Raw genomic sequence first — 16,379 nt, forward strand, 5'->3', positions numbered from 1 at the left:
ATACTGTACCAGACATTCGGGTCGGGAAAATTTGGCTAATCCATTTGCCAGCTGTCGGTGGAAAATGGAGGGGGAATTGTGGAATCCTTGTGGAAGGCATGTCCATGTGTACTTCTGACCTTTAAAAGTGAATGCGAATTTGTACTGGCACGCCTTCACCAATGGGATTGACCATTGCTAATTTCCAAAACCGTAAAGTACTTGGAGTTGAGTCCCTGCTTGAGCATGGTCTCGGGACTTGTTGCTACCGTGGGGGCTACTGCGGGGGTGACTTTATTGAGTTCCCGATAATCAGTGGTCAGACGCCATGATTGTCGGGCTTCCTCACTGGCCAAATCGGTGCATTATTAGTTGAGGCTATTGATCGGAGTACGTCCTGCTCTAATAAGCTCTCTATTACTTTAGTGATTTCTCCCTCTGCTTCCTGGTGAAATCTGTATTGTCGTTGTGGTCTAGGGTCAGGTCCTGAAATTTGAACGGATCCAGTCATTCTGCCGCAGTCGTGCCCGTGACTGGCAAATGCTGATCGGTTGCTCTTTAAAACTGCCCTAACCTGTTTGTCTGTGGAGAGCGTGGTCGGATCAAAGCAATACTCTCTTACTGCGCTAATCCAGTTTTCATACTCACTTACTGTGAGCGTTGCGGGGGCTCTTTCAGACCTTGCCATTTGCCAGACACACTGATTGACTGGGTCGAACGACAGGCTGTGTGCATTCATGAAATCAATTCCGAGTATGTGTTCTGCTGTGTGGGGCAAATCTACTAGAACAATGGGGTGTCTGGTGGTAATGGTCCCTAGCTGAATGGGTACAGGGGCTGTAATGTGTCCCTGCTGTGAGTGGCCTGTAAAGCCACTGAGTGTGATTGTGGCTGTAGTGGGCCACGTGTCCTTTTGGTACATGGTGGAGGAATTTATGGTCGTGCGGGACCCTCCTGTGTCCCAGAGTAAATCTATGGGCTGTCCCCGAATTTTCGCTGTGACTACCGGTCGTCCGGATCTGTCCAAGAGGGTGTCACAGTCCCAGGTGGGGGAGCCCGAACACCGTTAGTCCGTTCCGTCCACATTGGCCTGTCCTGACTGCGTCCCTATACTGTGAATGGGCTTCGCTCTGTTTCTGTTCAGAGTGCCTGTCTGTTGGCTTCTCTGTGATTTCTGTGGTGCATTGCATTCTTTAGCAAAATGCCCTAACTGCCCGCAGTTAAAACATTCCTGTGACTTCTGTGGGGGGCTGTTCTGTCCCTCATTTACCCATGCTGGGTTTTGGTGCGCTCTTACTGCTTGAATGTCTACCTCGGTTTGCACCTCCTCGGGCTTCTTAAATGCTGTCTTACCATGAATAGATTGCTCCCAAGCACGGGACAATCTTTTCAAGACCCATTTTTCATTATGGGCCTCTTCGGAGGGGTCGTATTTAGAGCAGACTTTCTGTCCTGCCTCTGTGGCATGGGAGATAAGAGTGCGGGCCCATTTAACCATGTTATCTTGGGTCAAATGTGCGCGGTCTAATTCACCGAAAACTGCAGTGAAGTGAATCCACACCCTTCCTGTGGGGTGCTCGGTCTTTTTCTGCCTACACCTGTTTAGGCCTTCTACTGAGTCTCATCTGTTATACACTATCGCATCCAAAAATAGCTGTATGCATTTCCTCAAGGGTGCCTCCTCCAACGTTCTGTGGGTCAGGGAGGGCTGCTACTACTGACGAGTCTAAACTCAAAACTGTGAGCTTAACCTGCTCTCGCTCATCAAGGCCGTACATGGTCGCCCGCTGTTTAACTTTCGCAAAGAAGTGGTGGGGGTCTGAAGTGGGGAGGAATGGGGTGATTTTCTCACACGTGTCCCTTAGTTGAGTCACGGTTAAGGGGGTGGTCTAAGTGATCTCGGGTGCGCCGTCTGCGGTTGCTTTTCATTGGGTGGTGATTGGGTTCATTAGTGCGGGCGCTATCTGATCTGTGGGGGGTTGGGGCGCTTTCCTTTTCTGCTGCGTTTCTAGCGCACATGTTCCCTGAACATACCGCTGCGCTGTCTGCCAATCTGGTGCATTCTCTTCCTCTAGTTGCGTTCCAAAGGTATCTTGGAAGCCATTCTGCACAGAAAGCAGAGATTGCAGCTCCGCAATCTGCTTCCTACACTTTGCATGGTCCACTGTGCTTTGCCTTTGCTCAGTGGTGGCAGCATGGAGTGCTCTTAAAGCTGCCTTCAGGTCGCTGCACTGCTTCTTCAATGCCTCTACCTGCTTTTCTGATTCCTGTCTTACCAAGACTGCATGCTGCACATCCTGATAGGCTTTTTCATATTGTACTTGGGAGCTGCTCAGATGGGCTAGACAAGACTGGTGTGCCCTCTTGGCATCATCCACCTCTCTATCCTTATCTGCCAACTTGTTTCTTAACTCTAGATTCTCTCTTTCTATATCACTGACATCCACCTTACTCATTCGATGCCTTTCCTCTAATTCTGCGCGGAGCGTCCTGACGACCTTCTCTGTGCCTCGCAATTGTGCCAGACAGGACACAATTGCCATCAGTTTATATGCTTTACCTAAATTCCTTTTGTGAATTGCGCTCAGGCCCTCCCACCATGTATGTCCTATACTCCTGGGGCCTGTTTCCTCATTCGAACAGAATTCGCTCCAAAGGGGCCATCCTTTCCCTTTGAGGTACTTCCTGATCTCTTGTTCCCAAACGGGACACTAACCTACTCTGCTGGTCGCAGCGACCACAAACTCCTGGGGGTGCATGAGGTGTTCCATTGCCTGCATGGCAATCTTTTTCTCAATGCTCTCGCTTAAATTTAGAACAAGGGATGCTAAGGCGGTGTTATACAATATGGGTACGGCTGTCGCTATTTTCCGAAGTATAAACTCCCGACAGTTTGTTGCATCAAAATCTCTCGGTTTCACCTTATAACCCTGTTAGTTACGCATGCAAAAACACACTTCTGAATTGTGAGGATTGATGTGAACTACTTGAACACTTGTGGTTTTTCCTTTTCCCAATTGGATTTCTCATTCAAATTGCTGGAGTGGGGGGGCCACTTCTAGTCGAGTCCCATCAGAGTTCGCCACTAAATGTTGCTCGTTCTTTACACTCAATTGGCTCTGTTTTATTCCTTAGCTCTAGAGTCACCAGGTATCTTTATGATACCGCCACGAGGTTCAAGTCAAGTTCAGATCAATGACTCAATACACCAGTTAGTAAGTTCAAACAAGACACGTTTATTATTACACAGTTATTTAGTACTCATGGATATAATACTAAGACTAAACTATTCCTACCCCTACTAGGCCAATACTTATCTGGAATAAGGGAACTGCTGGATCAGGGAACAATGGCCTCTTGCCCTGTCCTGGATACGCAGGCTTCCAGTTGGTGTGGACTAAAGGGGTCAGGAGTGTCTATCCTCGTAGCGGGCGTTGTATGACACTTACTTGTCGGTGTAGCAATTGGCCAGGCCTCTCCTTCTCACGTTCAAGTTCCTAGAGAGCTGCTGCAAAGGTGTTCTGCTGGGATGGCCGGCTAAGAGATCGAATTAGTCTTGGGACCTTACTTTTATAGGTCCCAGGGGCTTCGCGCCCTTTTGGGCGGGCCCCTAACTCACTGGCAATCGATTGGGTCTCATCCCAATCGATTGATACGAATCCCCCCAATACTGAGGCTGTTCCTCGATCGGGGGGCGGTTCTTTCTAACTTGTTTGTGTCCTTTTGTTTCAGACTCTGTTGGCGCCGAGAAGTCTGACCTGCAAGAGAATGTTTCTATTGCAGCTAATTGTTGTGTCCATTGTGCCCGGGAATCACTGGGAATCGCTCAATTAGTATGCAAAGTTGCTAGTTTGTATGCTGTCTGGTTTCTTCACAGACAGAATCCACAGAGAGGTTCTGCAACCTGCTTGCCTTTCTGTCATTGTCCAATTTTCCCTGCATGCATTCAATTCTCCATTTTATGTCGGGAAGTGGCCAGCTTCAGTGGCTACACTCCCTCCTTGTGATCCTAACGTGATAGCGTGAAGGATCACACAACTACGGTGTCTTTGTTCCCTGACCTCAGCGAGTTCCATAGCCTCTGCACTTTCCTCGACTATGCAGTAAATTTTACCTACAATCTCTATTTGGCGCTATGTCATAAGGGGACATGCATTACCAAATCACAATGGGAACCTCTAACTAACCTTAAATAAACAACACTCAGCTTACACTCCATCATTCTATCTTCCTATCAGTACAGAATTATAACAACATTCATGACACACTTCTCTGACTCGGCAGTCGAGCTCAAAGGTACATAAGCATTCAAACCACATTCCTTTATTTACATGGCAACATCGGCGAAACAAAACCTTTATTATATATCAAGGGGTTCGGGGGACTGATGGAAACCGAAGATAGGGGATCGCATCCTATATACCGTTGAGGAACGAGAGCGGTAGGCTGTCCTTCGCCATTTCCTCATCCGACAGGTCTGCACTATGATGCAGACTACTGCTATCGCCAAAAGTGATTCCACTACGTATGACAAGGAGTACCAATTCATAAATTTGGTACACCAGGTCGGGTTACTGCTGCTTGTTACTGGGCTTTGAGTGGTCTGAGGAAGTGAAACATTAATGGCCGGTGGAGTGGTGGTAAGGGGGTTCACGTCCGCGCGCAACCACATGGATTCCATAATCCAGAATACAAAAATGAAAAACATCTGCTTCATCTCTTCTCTTCTCTTTTCCTGCTTTGGTCTTCTCTTGCTTTGATCCTGTTCTTTGTCTCTCCTCGGAATGCCCAAGCTATGGGATCAAGCACAGTGTCTGTTAGTGATCCGTTTAACATCTTGAATTTTAGTATGTCTGTCCTCTTATGCCAAGTGTCCCTTACAGATCCGGGACACCTACGTGGCTGGGGTCCGATCGAACTACATCAGGCAGCGCTTGCTGGAAAATGGGACCATTGACCTGCTGGACATGGTAAAGCTAGCCACCTTGTTAGAGGTGGCCTACCAGAACCTCAGTTCCCCGAGGACCCGGTGAACCCCTTGTTGACGCCATCGTCGCGACCCGGTCGGACCCGACTACGTTGCAGGCCTGTGCCGCGCAGCTGCTGGTCGAGCCAAGGGAACCGCAGTGGTACTTCTGCGGTCAGGGTAAACACACACGGCAGCGTTGCCCAGCCCGCACAACGACTGTGGAAAAAGGGGATACTTCGCGAGAGTCTGTCCCGGCTGACTTAAAGCTAAGAAAGGCTAGAAGGGATGGCGGCGGGGAGGAATTGAGAGATTTGGGGACCTATTCATTCTGGAGGGTTTCCCTACCTTGGAGGCATTAGCGGAGGAGTTTGAGTTTCCGGGCGGGAATGGGTTTTGGTACCTCCAGGTACGGGATTTTATTCAGAGGCAGGTTCCTGACTTCACTCGCCTCCCTCTGAGGGGCTTACAAGATAAGGTGATGTCAAAAACAGGGGTTGGAGAGGGGAAGGTCTCAGAGATATACAAGGAGTTGATGGTGTGGGAAGGGGCTCCTCTCAGGGAGGTGAAGAGGAGCTGGGTGGTGAAGTTAAAACTCACCACTATTATTAGAATTCCCCCTATACCAAAAAAAAGGTTGATATTCTAAATGGTGAACAGGGATTCTCACTCCCTGACTCCAATGCAGGCTTCTGTGGGTGCTATTCAGGTCAAACTATCTTTTCAAGTTATCCCCCGGTATAACCCATACCTTCACCGAAGAATTTAACCTACTTACCCCTTAATAGCATTGATGTCCTGGGTCCTGCGTTATTAAGGAAGTGAAGTAAGCTAATAACCACTTTTTCAGGTTAAGTTATTTTTATTATTATATTTTTTCTTTTAAAAGCTGCAAACACTTTCTTTACAGAAAGAAAAAAAGATCTTGCTTCTGGCTGCTGCTGGTTGGTTGTACAGACCTTCAGGCCCACCTTGTCAATCAATCTTCTTAAAATCTGGTCTTCTGGAGTTGTATTCACTGGTTAGCTCTGTTGCTGTGTCTTGTCGATCCATGTACTGAGCTATAAGAGCTAACTCTGCTAGCTATCTCTAAGCTGACTCTGACTCCTGTTTAAATTCTAGTCTTCCTTAGATGTATAACTGTTTAAACTCGGCTGCTTGCCTTGTCTTTCCCATGACCGAGCTCTCTCTCTCTCTCTCTCTGAGTTCTCCTCCCCTTCTCTCCTGTTGCTGGTGCTGTTCTCTGTCCTCTGTTTCTGCTCCCTGGGTTTATATTCTCTTTCTGAGAGTTACTAAGTTTTAACGACTTTATTGTAAATGGGCTTGTTTCACTTTGATAGTTTAAAAGTATCTTTGATGTAAACATCTTACTACAACTAATTATTCATTTTGGGCATATCGTCTCCTCTCAGATCTGATTAAAAAATGCTTTGGTTTCAATAGTTAACTTTTATTTCTGTGATTTCGAATCGTTTAATTTTCCAATTGTCCCCAGCTCATAACTTTGCCTTTGATTTTGACTTAAATGATGTTTCTCGTAGACAGGTCGTCTCCAATTTTCTTTTAATTAACTTGATGTTCATAGAATTTTACACTTTAAAATTGACACCAAATTCGACTGGGCATCTTCCATCCTTTCCAGCTGTTTACTAAGAGAGTTTATTTCAATTAAGGTGTGAAACTTTGCTTTTAGCTGTATGCTAAAATTTAACTTGGTTATGACTTGAAAGACTTGCCTGTTTTAAACATTTGTCACTTAATGCAATTGAAACTCTCATCCATGCTTTTCCAGATGCTTCCTGAGATAGTTACATTCCATGAAGGTGTGAGCCATTGTTTTAGCTTACCACATGAAACCGGTGTGTTTGCTAAGCCTTTCTTGTGAGCAAGAATCTGCATTTTATAACCCTGCTCTTTGCAGCTGCTATTAACCTTTTGTGGGATCTTTCCCTGTATCCTCTCAAACCAGATATTGCCAGACTTCCATGTTTCAAATGACACATTTTTCTGTATTTTCAAGAACAGTGGGGAGATAGAATTCGAGCTGTGGGAAAAAGCCCTGAAGAGAATCAATTCATCCTTGCCGTGTGCCAGACTTAGCTTGATCCAGTTTAAGGTGGTCCAGTGGGCCCACATGACGGTAGCCCGGATGAGCAGGTTCTTTGAGGAGTTGGAGGACAGATGTGGGCGGTGTGGGGGTAGCCCGGGAAATCATGTAAATATGTATTGAGCGTGTCGAAAATTGAGGGGATTCTGGCGGATTTGCGGACGTTATGTCAGAGGTCCTGGAAGGAAGGGTAACTCCGAGTCCAGAATTGGCAATATTTGGGGTATCGGAAGATCCGGGGGCCAACGGGAGTAGGGAGGCAGATGTTCTGGCCTTCTCCTCCCTGGTGGCCCAAAGACGGATTTTGCTGGGATGGAGGGACTCAGAGCCCCAAAGTCAGGGGTGTGGGTCAGCGATATGGCAGGGTTTCTCAGGCTGGAGAAAATTAAATTAGCTTTGAGAGGATCAATTCAAGACAGAGAATATAGTTTACAGGCAGCTAGGGAATAGAGCGGGGGGAGTAGAGGTGTTGTTCTGTAGGTTTTTTAAATCTTTTTTTTACGTGTGTCAATGTGTGTTTAAGAGATATAAATGTGTTAAACTGTTAAACTGTGAAAATTACAAATGCTTCAACAAAATAGTTTCTAAAAATTAAAGTGGTGGGAAGGAGTTTTACGTACCTGGGGATTCAGGTGACAAGGGACTGGGGTCAGCTCAATAAGTTAAATTTGGGCAGGGCAAATGAAAGGGGACTTCCGCAGGTGGGACATGCTCCCGCTGTCATTGGCGGGGAGGATGCAGACTGAAGATGACAGTCCTCCTGAGATTGCTATTTGTGTTTCAATGTCTTCCACTTTTTATCCCTAACACATTTTTCAGGAAGATGAACGTGGTGATTTTGGGTTTGTATGGGCTGGTAAGGCCCCGAGAGTGAAGAAGGCCCTTCTGGAACGGGGGAAGGGAGTAGGGGGCTTGGCCTTTCAGAATTTGATTAATTATTACTGGCCGGCGAATATATCGATGGTTATGAAGTGGGTAGTGGGGAAGGGGTCGGTGTGGGAGCGAGTGGAGGTGGTGTCCTGTAAGGGTACGAGTTTAGAGGCTTTGTTAACAGCACCTCTGCCGTTCTCGCCGGCTCTGTACTCCACAAGCCCAGTGGTGGTGGCAGCCCTGAGGGTGTGGGGGCAATGGAGGCAGCACATGAGGCTGGAGGGGGCATTGGTGTGGTCAACCGATCTGTGATAACCACCGTTTTGTTGTGGGGTGGCTGGACGGTGGCTTTCAGATGTGGTGCGGGCAGGGATTGAGAGATTTGGTGATCTCTTCACTGAAGAGGGTTTCCTGAGTCTAGAGAGATTAGAGGAAGAGATTGAGGTACCGGGTGGGAACAGATTTCAGTACCTTCAGATACGGGACTTTGTCTGGAGGCAGGTTCCAAGCTTACCTCGCATCCCTCTAAGGAGACTAGAGGATAAGGTGATATCTAAATCAGGGGTTGGGAAGGGGAGGGTCTCAGAAATATATTCGGAATTGATGGACTGGGAAGGGGTCGCAATCAGGGAGGTGAAGAGGAAGTGGGAGGAAGAATTGGGAGGGGAGTGGGAAGTCGGACTATGGGAAAAGGCCTTGAGGAGAATCAATTAATCCTCGTCATGTGCCAGGCTTAGCCTGATCCAGTTCAAGGTGGTCCATAGGGTTCATATGACTGTGGCCCGGATTAGTACGTTTTTGAGGAGGTGGAGGACAGATCTGGGAGGTGCGGGTGAAGTCCGGTGAATCATGAACACATGTTTTGGGCGTGTCCGAAGCTGAGGGGATTCTGGCAGGGATTTGCGAACGTCATGTCAGAGGTCCTGGAAGGGACCTGAGTCCAGAGTTGGCAATATTTGAGGTGTCGGAAGATCCGGGGGCCCATGAGGGGAGAAAGGCCGACGGTTTGGCCTTTGCCTCCCTGGTGACCCAGAGACGGATTTTGCTGGGATGGAGGGACTCGGAGCATCGAAAGTCAAGGGGGTGTTTTTCAGGCTGGAGAAGATTAAGTTTGCCTTAAGAGGTTCAAAATAGGGGTTTGCTCGGAGGTGGGAGCCGTTCATCGACTTCTTTAAGGACAACTGACGGTCAGCAGAAGATGGGAGAGAGGGGGTGGGAAAGGGAGGCATGGCCTTGTAGAATAAGGATAGGGAATTAATATACGGGGTGTTAGGAGGTGGGGGGGGGGGGGGGGGAGGTTGGGTATGTTATTGTGATGTTGTTGCGTGTGTCGGACCGCTCTGTTCAGAATGTTTAAATGTTAAAATTATAAATGCTTGAATAAATATTTTCTGAAAAAAAAAGATATTTAATCTATGAAAACGTTAAATAATACTACCACAAGACAATAACACTGTTGATGTTGGGGAGGTGTGTCACACCTGATTTGTTGGGCAGGCTGGATCAATGTGGACTGCACTTGATGCAGTGTAGCGAGAGACAGACCTCCAACACTCGATATGATGCAACACGATTTTATTTAACGTTTTAACTACTCTACATGTTCAACTGTAGGTTGACACTATACTGACTTGACTGGAGACCTAGTACTAGCCTGACCAGACTTACTAGCTACCGCATGGTGTTTGCACTGGCTAGCTCACGAGCTCTGACTGTCTCAGTGGCTGGGTCCGGAGAGAGCGGGAAACCTAGTGCCCTCTGGCTTTATAGTGGTAGTGTCCTGTCTGGTGATTGGCTGCTCTGTTCTGTGTGCTTACTGGTGATCCTGTGTGTCAATCACCGCCTGTCTGCACTCCATTATATACATAGATGTATATTATGACAACACCTCTCTCACTCAGCAGTGGAACTTCAGAACTTCAGAAACTTTAATACCCTGTTTTCTGAAAGAACCAGTGTTCTGAAGCTCACTTTGCTTCCTCTCAGTTCTTTTGCAGCACAGAGCATACTTTCAGGAGGCCTAACATGGCCATTCTCCTAAATCTCAGCATTTCTCCCTCAGTACCTGTTTGTTTTTTTCATCTTTATTCCATTGTCCTTACCCGTCTAAATTTACCTTTTCCCAGAATATAAAAATCTTTTGTTTTCCCTATTGCCACCACTTTCAGGTAAAATAATCTTGACATTATTTATGATCCTTTTCAAGTTATAATCCCGTTTTACTTCTCTTTGAAATTCAATAATAAAAGTCCAAATCCTCCCTTATCTCATAATACTAATTTCTGCCCATGGCTCATTTACTTATTGAAAATTCAGCGTGGCCATCTTTGCTTCCAAGTGCATTCCTTTGACACCTAGACTTCTTTGACATCCTCACCCTGCATACATGATGGCTTAGTGATATTGTCACTGGACAAGTAATCCAAAGACCCAGAGTACTCTGGGGTCCCAGGTTCAAATCCCGTCACCATCCAGATGGTGAAATTTTACTTCAATAAACATCTGGAATTAAAATTCTAATGGTGACAATGAAACCATTTTCAATTGTCATAAAAACCCATTTGGTTTACTAATGTCCTTTAGGGAAGAAAATCTGCAATCCTTACCTGGTCTGGCCTATATGTGACTCCAGACCAACAGCAATGTGGTTGACTCTTAACTGCCCCTCAAGAGAAATTAGGGATGGGCAGTAAATGCTGACACAGCCTTCAACATCCAAGTCCCATGACTTGGGTGCATAACATAATAAACATTAAAAATAATACCCCTTTTCTTCCCAATTTAACAGTTCTACTCCTTTCCAACTTGGAAAGTTGCCCACCCTGGTGTTAATGTATAGCTAGGTGCCCTCTGCTTGGTGGAGTGGCAGTACTGGAAAGCTTTTTGCTTTTCTGCATCTTTCTGTAAGAGCTTGTCCCACTCTACCCTCAAAATGGATTTGTCCTGACCCTGTTCCAAGGTGATAGTTTTCATTGCTTTACAGTATCTCTTATGCTAACCTGATTCTTTGGCAAACCTGGAAACTTTCAGTCAAAGGTATTTTCACAGCCACCTGATTGGCTTGTGCTTCAGTCAGTTCTGTTGGGAGATTAAATTCTGTGGTGATGTATTTATCCGTACGTTCAGAATTTTGACAATAACAACAACAATTTATATTTAGACACCACTTTAATGTCATCAAACATCGCATGGTGCTTCACAGGATCATTAGAAAAGAAAGTATGACACCAAGTGGTGTAAGGAAATATTCAGTCAGGCGACCAAAAGCTTGGTAAAAGTGTTCAACTTAAGGAGCTTTTTAAAGCAAAAGAAAGAGGTGCAGTGGGGTCTTCCAGAGCTTCAGGCTCAAGAACCTAAAAGCATGACCACCAATGGCAGAATAATTGAAATTCGGAAGCACAGGTGGTGCGAATTAGAGAAGCGCAGAGGTCTCAGATGGATGTGGGGCTGGATGAGATTACAAAGATAAGGAGGGGCATGATTATAGAGGAATTTGAAACCGAGGCTGATAATTTTAAAATCACTAACTGCTAAATGCTGCTACACTATTGAGCCATTGATGTTTAGATGTATGTAAGAAGTATGATTGACTGTTTGTCTCTGTGTGAGTTCCAAAATGAGTCCCACTGTCCTGCATCTGCTTCAAATGTTTATCATCCTTTCCCTGACCTCACCATTCATCAGCTATTCTGGATAAATTCAGTTCTCTCATTTTTCACCTTTTTTCTTCTGCCAGTGATAGTTTCAAATTGGTGACCCCATATTACTTGATTTTCCAACCAGAAGAAATAGTCTTTATTTAATAACCTTTCCTATCAAGACAATTCATGATTTAAAATGTGAAAATCCACCACTAAATCTCTTTTTAAGATTGTATTAAGTTTTTAGCTTAATCAATTTAAAGGTTGATAGACACTTTCATTACAGTGATCCTATTATTTTGTGTTACATTTATTATTTTTATAGTGAACCCAACCTACTTGTACGTGCCTGCTATCAGCTGGGACAGTTTCTGCAGCATCGTGAGACCAACCTGCGATACCTTGCTCTTGAGAGCATGTGGTTGCTAGCTTGCTCCGAATTCTCTCAAGAGGCAGTGAAGATGCACATTGAAACAGTTATCAATGCGCTCAAGGTAACAGCACTTATTTCACCCCCCTGCATTTGTCTGGTTTTACCTCCCATTGTGAGATTATTAAATGCACCATCTGAGAGGGCAAGGAGGTATTTTAAAACAGGTACCCCTTTATGGCACTGAAGGTAACAGAACACATTCAACGCTGGCTTGGGACCTGTATATATTAAACTTGTAAGCAACACACCAGTTTTTACCCAATGCATCTGCATTTACACAGAGGTCAGCCAATCTTTGTTCCCACAGTGCCCCTTGCATTCTGCAGGAAGCAGCCCCCACTACAGCTCATGCAGACTTTGATTTTAGCTCATTTACTGAGTATCAGAATTGTGAAGCTCTTTTAGTTCATTTCCTCCAACAAACTTGATCCTCCATTTTGTTCTCTTCCCTCCAACTATTTCCTATGTTGCAGAGCTTGCACGTTTATTTGAATTTCTCAGTGGAAAAAGTGTGATTATAACTCTGTCCTTTCTGGCTGAGGTGGGCGTTGGGAACGATAAGATTAAGAAATTGCGCATTATCCTTAAGGAAAGCCATGTTTTGTCGGTCAGGATAATTACCAGTCATAGCCCTACTGGTACATGGCTCACTGACTTTGCTATTTGTCTGGCAGACTGAGAGAGATGTGAGTGTGCGACAGAGAGCAGTGGATCTCTTATATGGGATGTGTGACCGGAGCAACGCCCAGCAGATTGTGGCAGAGATGCTGAATTATCTGGAAAATGCTGATTATTCTATTAGAGAAGAAATTGTGAGTCATCCTTATTTTTGAATGATGGTGCCGAGTATCTGTTAGTATGTTTCCCCTTCCTTGCTGCCAGTAACAGAAGTTTTGTTAGTTCAGACTTCTACTTGCTCCCATTTTTTATTAACTCCAAGTCTTCCTGTGTTACACAGCACCTAAGGGTGATAAGGCAGGTGAAGAATCAGATTCAATATAACACCCATGGATGACAGGAATGGTGATAAGCAGATCAGATATATAATCTGTAGATAATAGGACAAGTGGATGACAAGATCTGATATGGCACCCATGAGTGACAGGGCAGGTGGGTAAATAATATGATGCAGCATCCTTATCCAACAAGTTCCAAGGTTGGGGGCTGTCGGATCTCTTATTTTTCTTCCAAAGATAAGGTACTCAGTCGGGTTGCTAGAGGTGCCCAAAACACATTTCATTACTAAGAATTTACTTAATCCACTTGTATAAGAACAGAATCAAAACATAGTCAAATAATACATAAACTTGTCAGAATACAGCAAAAAATATTCAAAACATTAGCATAAGAAAAAGTAAAGATAATACTTCAAAAATAAAAATAATTTCCACAGATGCTTCAAGAATTCCAGAAGGCTAGAATTCGTCTAAAAAATTAATCATAAGATCATTTTCTTAAGGAAATCCTTATCTCTAATTTAGTCCCTTACTCAGTTCTCATTGGTTTTTGCTCTCAGCTGGGACCCCCTGATTCGTTCAGAAAGGTGTTGATGATTCAACAAGTGATTAGTTAATTGGACATTAATCACTGAGTCAAGATTAATTAATATTTCCCTGCCACAGTATATATAGATTCCCATTTGCATTCTCATGGTCTAAACATTTGCGTCATGACTAGTCTCTCGCCTTACTATGTTACTAGATTGTCGGAATTCTGCTGAATGTGCCTTCATATTGTTTCTTTAGGTAAGACTTATACAGAATATGCTTCGAAACATTATTAGTATCTGTAGTCATGTCCTTAAAGGTTCAATAGTTCACTCGCTTTTTATAAGTTGATTATACTTTTGCAGACTCAGTACTTTTTTAAGAATCATTTTATTTTCCAATATATGTTTGGTTGATTTCTTAAAGGACCCCAAATAATTGCGAGGCACGGTAGCACAGTGGTTAGCACTGTTGCTTCACAGCTCCAGGGTCCCAGGTTCGATTCACGGCTTGGGTCACTGTCTGTGCGGAGTCTGCAGTTCTCCCTGTGTCTGCATGGGTTTGCTCCTGTTTCCTCCCACAAGTCCTGAAAGACGTGCTGTTAGGTAATTTGGACATTCTGAATTCTCCCTCTATCTACCCGAACAGGCGCTGGAATGTGGAGACTAGGGGCTATTCACAATAACTTCATTGCAATGTTAATGTAAGCCTCCTTGTGACAATAAAGATTATTATTAATTGGTAAATCCAATAGGGCCGTGGAGTACTACCGATCCGCCTCCAGTCTGGAGTTGATCAGCGGCTGCTTGGTTTCTCTTTCCTTCCTGACCCAAGGGCTCTTTAAGATATGATTTCCCCCTGATCATCACCTTCAGTGCCTTCCAGAACGTGGAGGGTGAGACATTCCCATTTTGGTTGCAGGATACATAATCATTGATGGCTTGGAATATTTTAATGTTGAATTCCTTCAGCGGCGAGGGGAGCTACATCCAGCCTTCTCGTGAACACTCACTCTGCATTTTACCTAAGTCTTGTAGCAGTGTGCACACTTCCAGTCTGTAGATTTGTTTTGGTTCCTCTGGAGAATTGCATTGTGAGGCGGCTTCTTTTGCTGCCTGGTCTGTGCTTCTGCAGTGTCTTGTTTAGTGTGGGCCTTGCATTTCAGAATGGCCACTTCTTTTGGCAATTTTAAAGCTTCTAGCAGATCTTGTACCTCATTTCTATTTCGAATAGGTGTTCCTGTGGTGGTGAGGAATATTCTTTTTCTTCCATACTTGGCCAAAGTCATGAGCTACTCCAAAACCATACCTTGAGTCTGTATAGATGTTAGCTGTTTGGTCTCTTGCCACATGACATGCTTCATCTGGGGCCCTTAACTCAGCTTGTTGGACTGATGTCCCTGAGGGCAAAATTCCCTTTGCTTTAATGGTGTACAGGCTCGTGACTGTCCATCCGGCTTTCCGAATGCCATTGTCAACAAAGGAGGACCCATCTGTAAACAAAACTAAGCCTGGGTTTTGTAATGGATCTTCTTCTATCAGACGCGCCTTCTCCATTTCCTCTGTGATCTCAATACAGTCATGCTCTTTCCTCCTCCCTTTTGTTCCTCAGGGAGCGGGAGCATAGATCATCGGTTTACTGGGCTTGCCCGTTGGAAATGGAGGTTACGGGCTTCAAAAGCTGTTGCCCATCTAGCTGAGGTGACCTGTGTGACTCTATTCATTGAAAGAAGCGCATGAACTGTGTGAGGACATTAAACAGTTACAGCTTTACTTGTGGCCTCTCCGGTTCTTGGGCAACTTCCCCATCCGAGGACTACTGTGTCCAATTTTCCTTAATACTGTAGTACCCAATTAGTCTCTGTTGATCCCCATGTTCCTGGGCTAGACTTATTATATATCTGCTTTCTGATGAACAAATAAGGTAAATGGTTTCCCACTATTTGGAATTCTTAGAGCTGATGCTGAGCACAAGGAATGTTTCAGATTCACGAAGGCTTTTTTCTGTTCTGTTGTAAGGACGACCTTTTTTGATTTCCGAGTTCCCTTTAAAAGGTAATTCAATGGTTGTGCTAACTGTGTGTACGAATCAATCCAACTTCTGTTACTTGTGTAACTTAAAGTTACACAAACCCAAAAGAAGATCTCAGTTCTTGGACAGTGGTGTGCTCTTTTGCAGCCCAAATTGCCTCTGTTCTATCTTGAGTACATTCTCTTTTACCATTTGGAAGCTTCTGACCCACGTTGATGACTTCATATTGAGCAATTTGTGCTTTGGCCATGCTGGCTTTATGTCCCCTCTGGAGGAGATAGTCCAGAAGAACATGTAAATCTTTCTCATAATCCTCTTTTTAATGGTGGCTAACTGTATGTCATCTATATACTGGATAATGGTGGAGCGCAACTCAGGCAGTTCCCTGAAATGGTTCTGTAAGGCCATGTGAAACACAGTGGGGCTATTATGAAAACCCTGCGGTCATCTTGATACAGGCCAAACTGGGCTATTTGATGAGCTGTGTTTTAATCAATACCCCCCCTTTCCTATATGCTTTACTAGAATGTGGAGATGCCGGCGTTGGACTGGAATCAGTTGCATTCTTGGACACACTCATCTCCATCAAGGACGGTCACCTCAGCACTTCGCTTTACCGCAAGCCCACGGATAACCTCACGATGCTCCACTTCTCCAGCTTCCACCCTAAACACATTAAAGAAGCCATCCCCTATGGACAAGCCCTCCGTATACACAGGATCTGCTCAGACGAGGAGGAGCATAACAGACATCTACAGATGCTGAAAGATGCCCTCGCATGAACGGGATATGGCGTTCGACTCATCGATCGACAGTTCCAACGCGTCACAGCAAAAATCCGCACCGAACTCCCCAGAAGACAAAC

General features: G+C 44.9%; 1 protein-coding gene across 12 annotated transcripts in view; it reads left to right on the plus strand.

Annotated features, from left to right (window-relative positions):
• Positions 1-16,379, plus strand: part of LOC119971578 (AP-2 complex subunit alpha-2-like) — a 527,190-nt gene that overhangs the window by 197,997 nt on the left and 312,814 nt on the right. For 11 of the 12 annotated variants that reach the window (XM_038807337.1, XM_038807343.1, XM_038807342.1 and 8 more), the window contains 2 exons: positions 11,889-12,057; positions 12,671-12,808. In XM_038807337.1, the coding sequence (XP_038663265.1) occupies positions 11,889-12,057; positions 12,671-12,808 (307 nt within the window). The remainder of the gene's footprint in view (positions 1-11,888; positions 12,058-12,670; positions 12,809-16,379) is intronic. The other variant, XM_038807341.1, reaches the window with a different exon arrangement.

This window comes from Scyliorhinus canicula, chromosome 9 (genome assembly GCF_902713615.1).
Source record: "Scyliorhinus canicula chromosome 9, sScyCan1.1, whole genome shotgun sequence".
NCBI classification, from domain to species: Eukaryota; Metazoa; Chordata; class Chondrichthyes; order Carcharhiniformes; family Scyliorhinidae; genus Scyliorhinus; species Scyliorhinus canicula.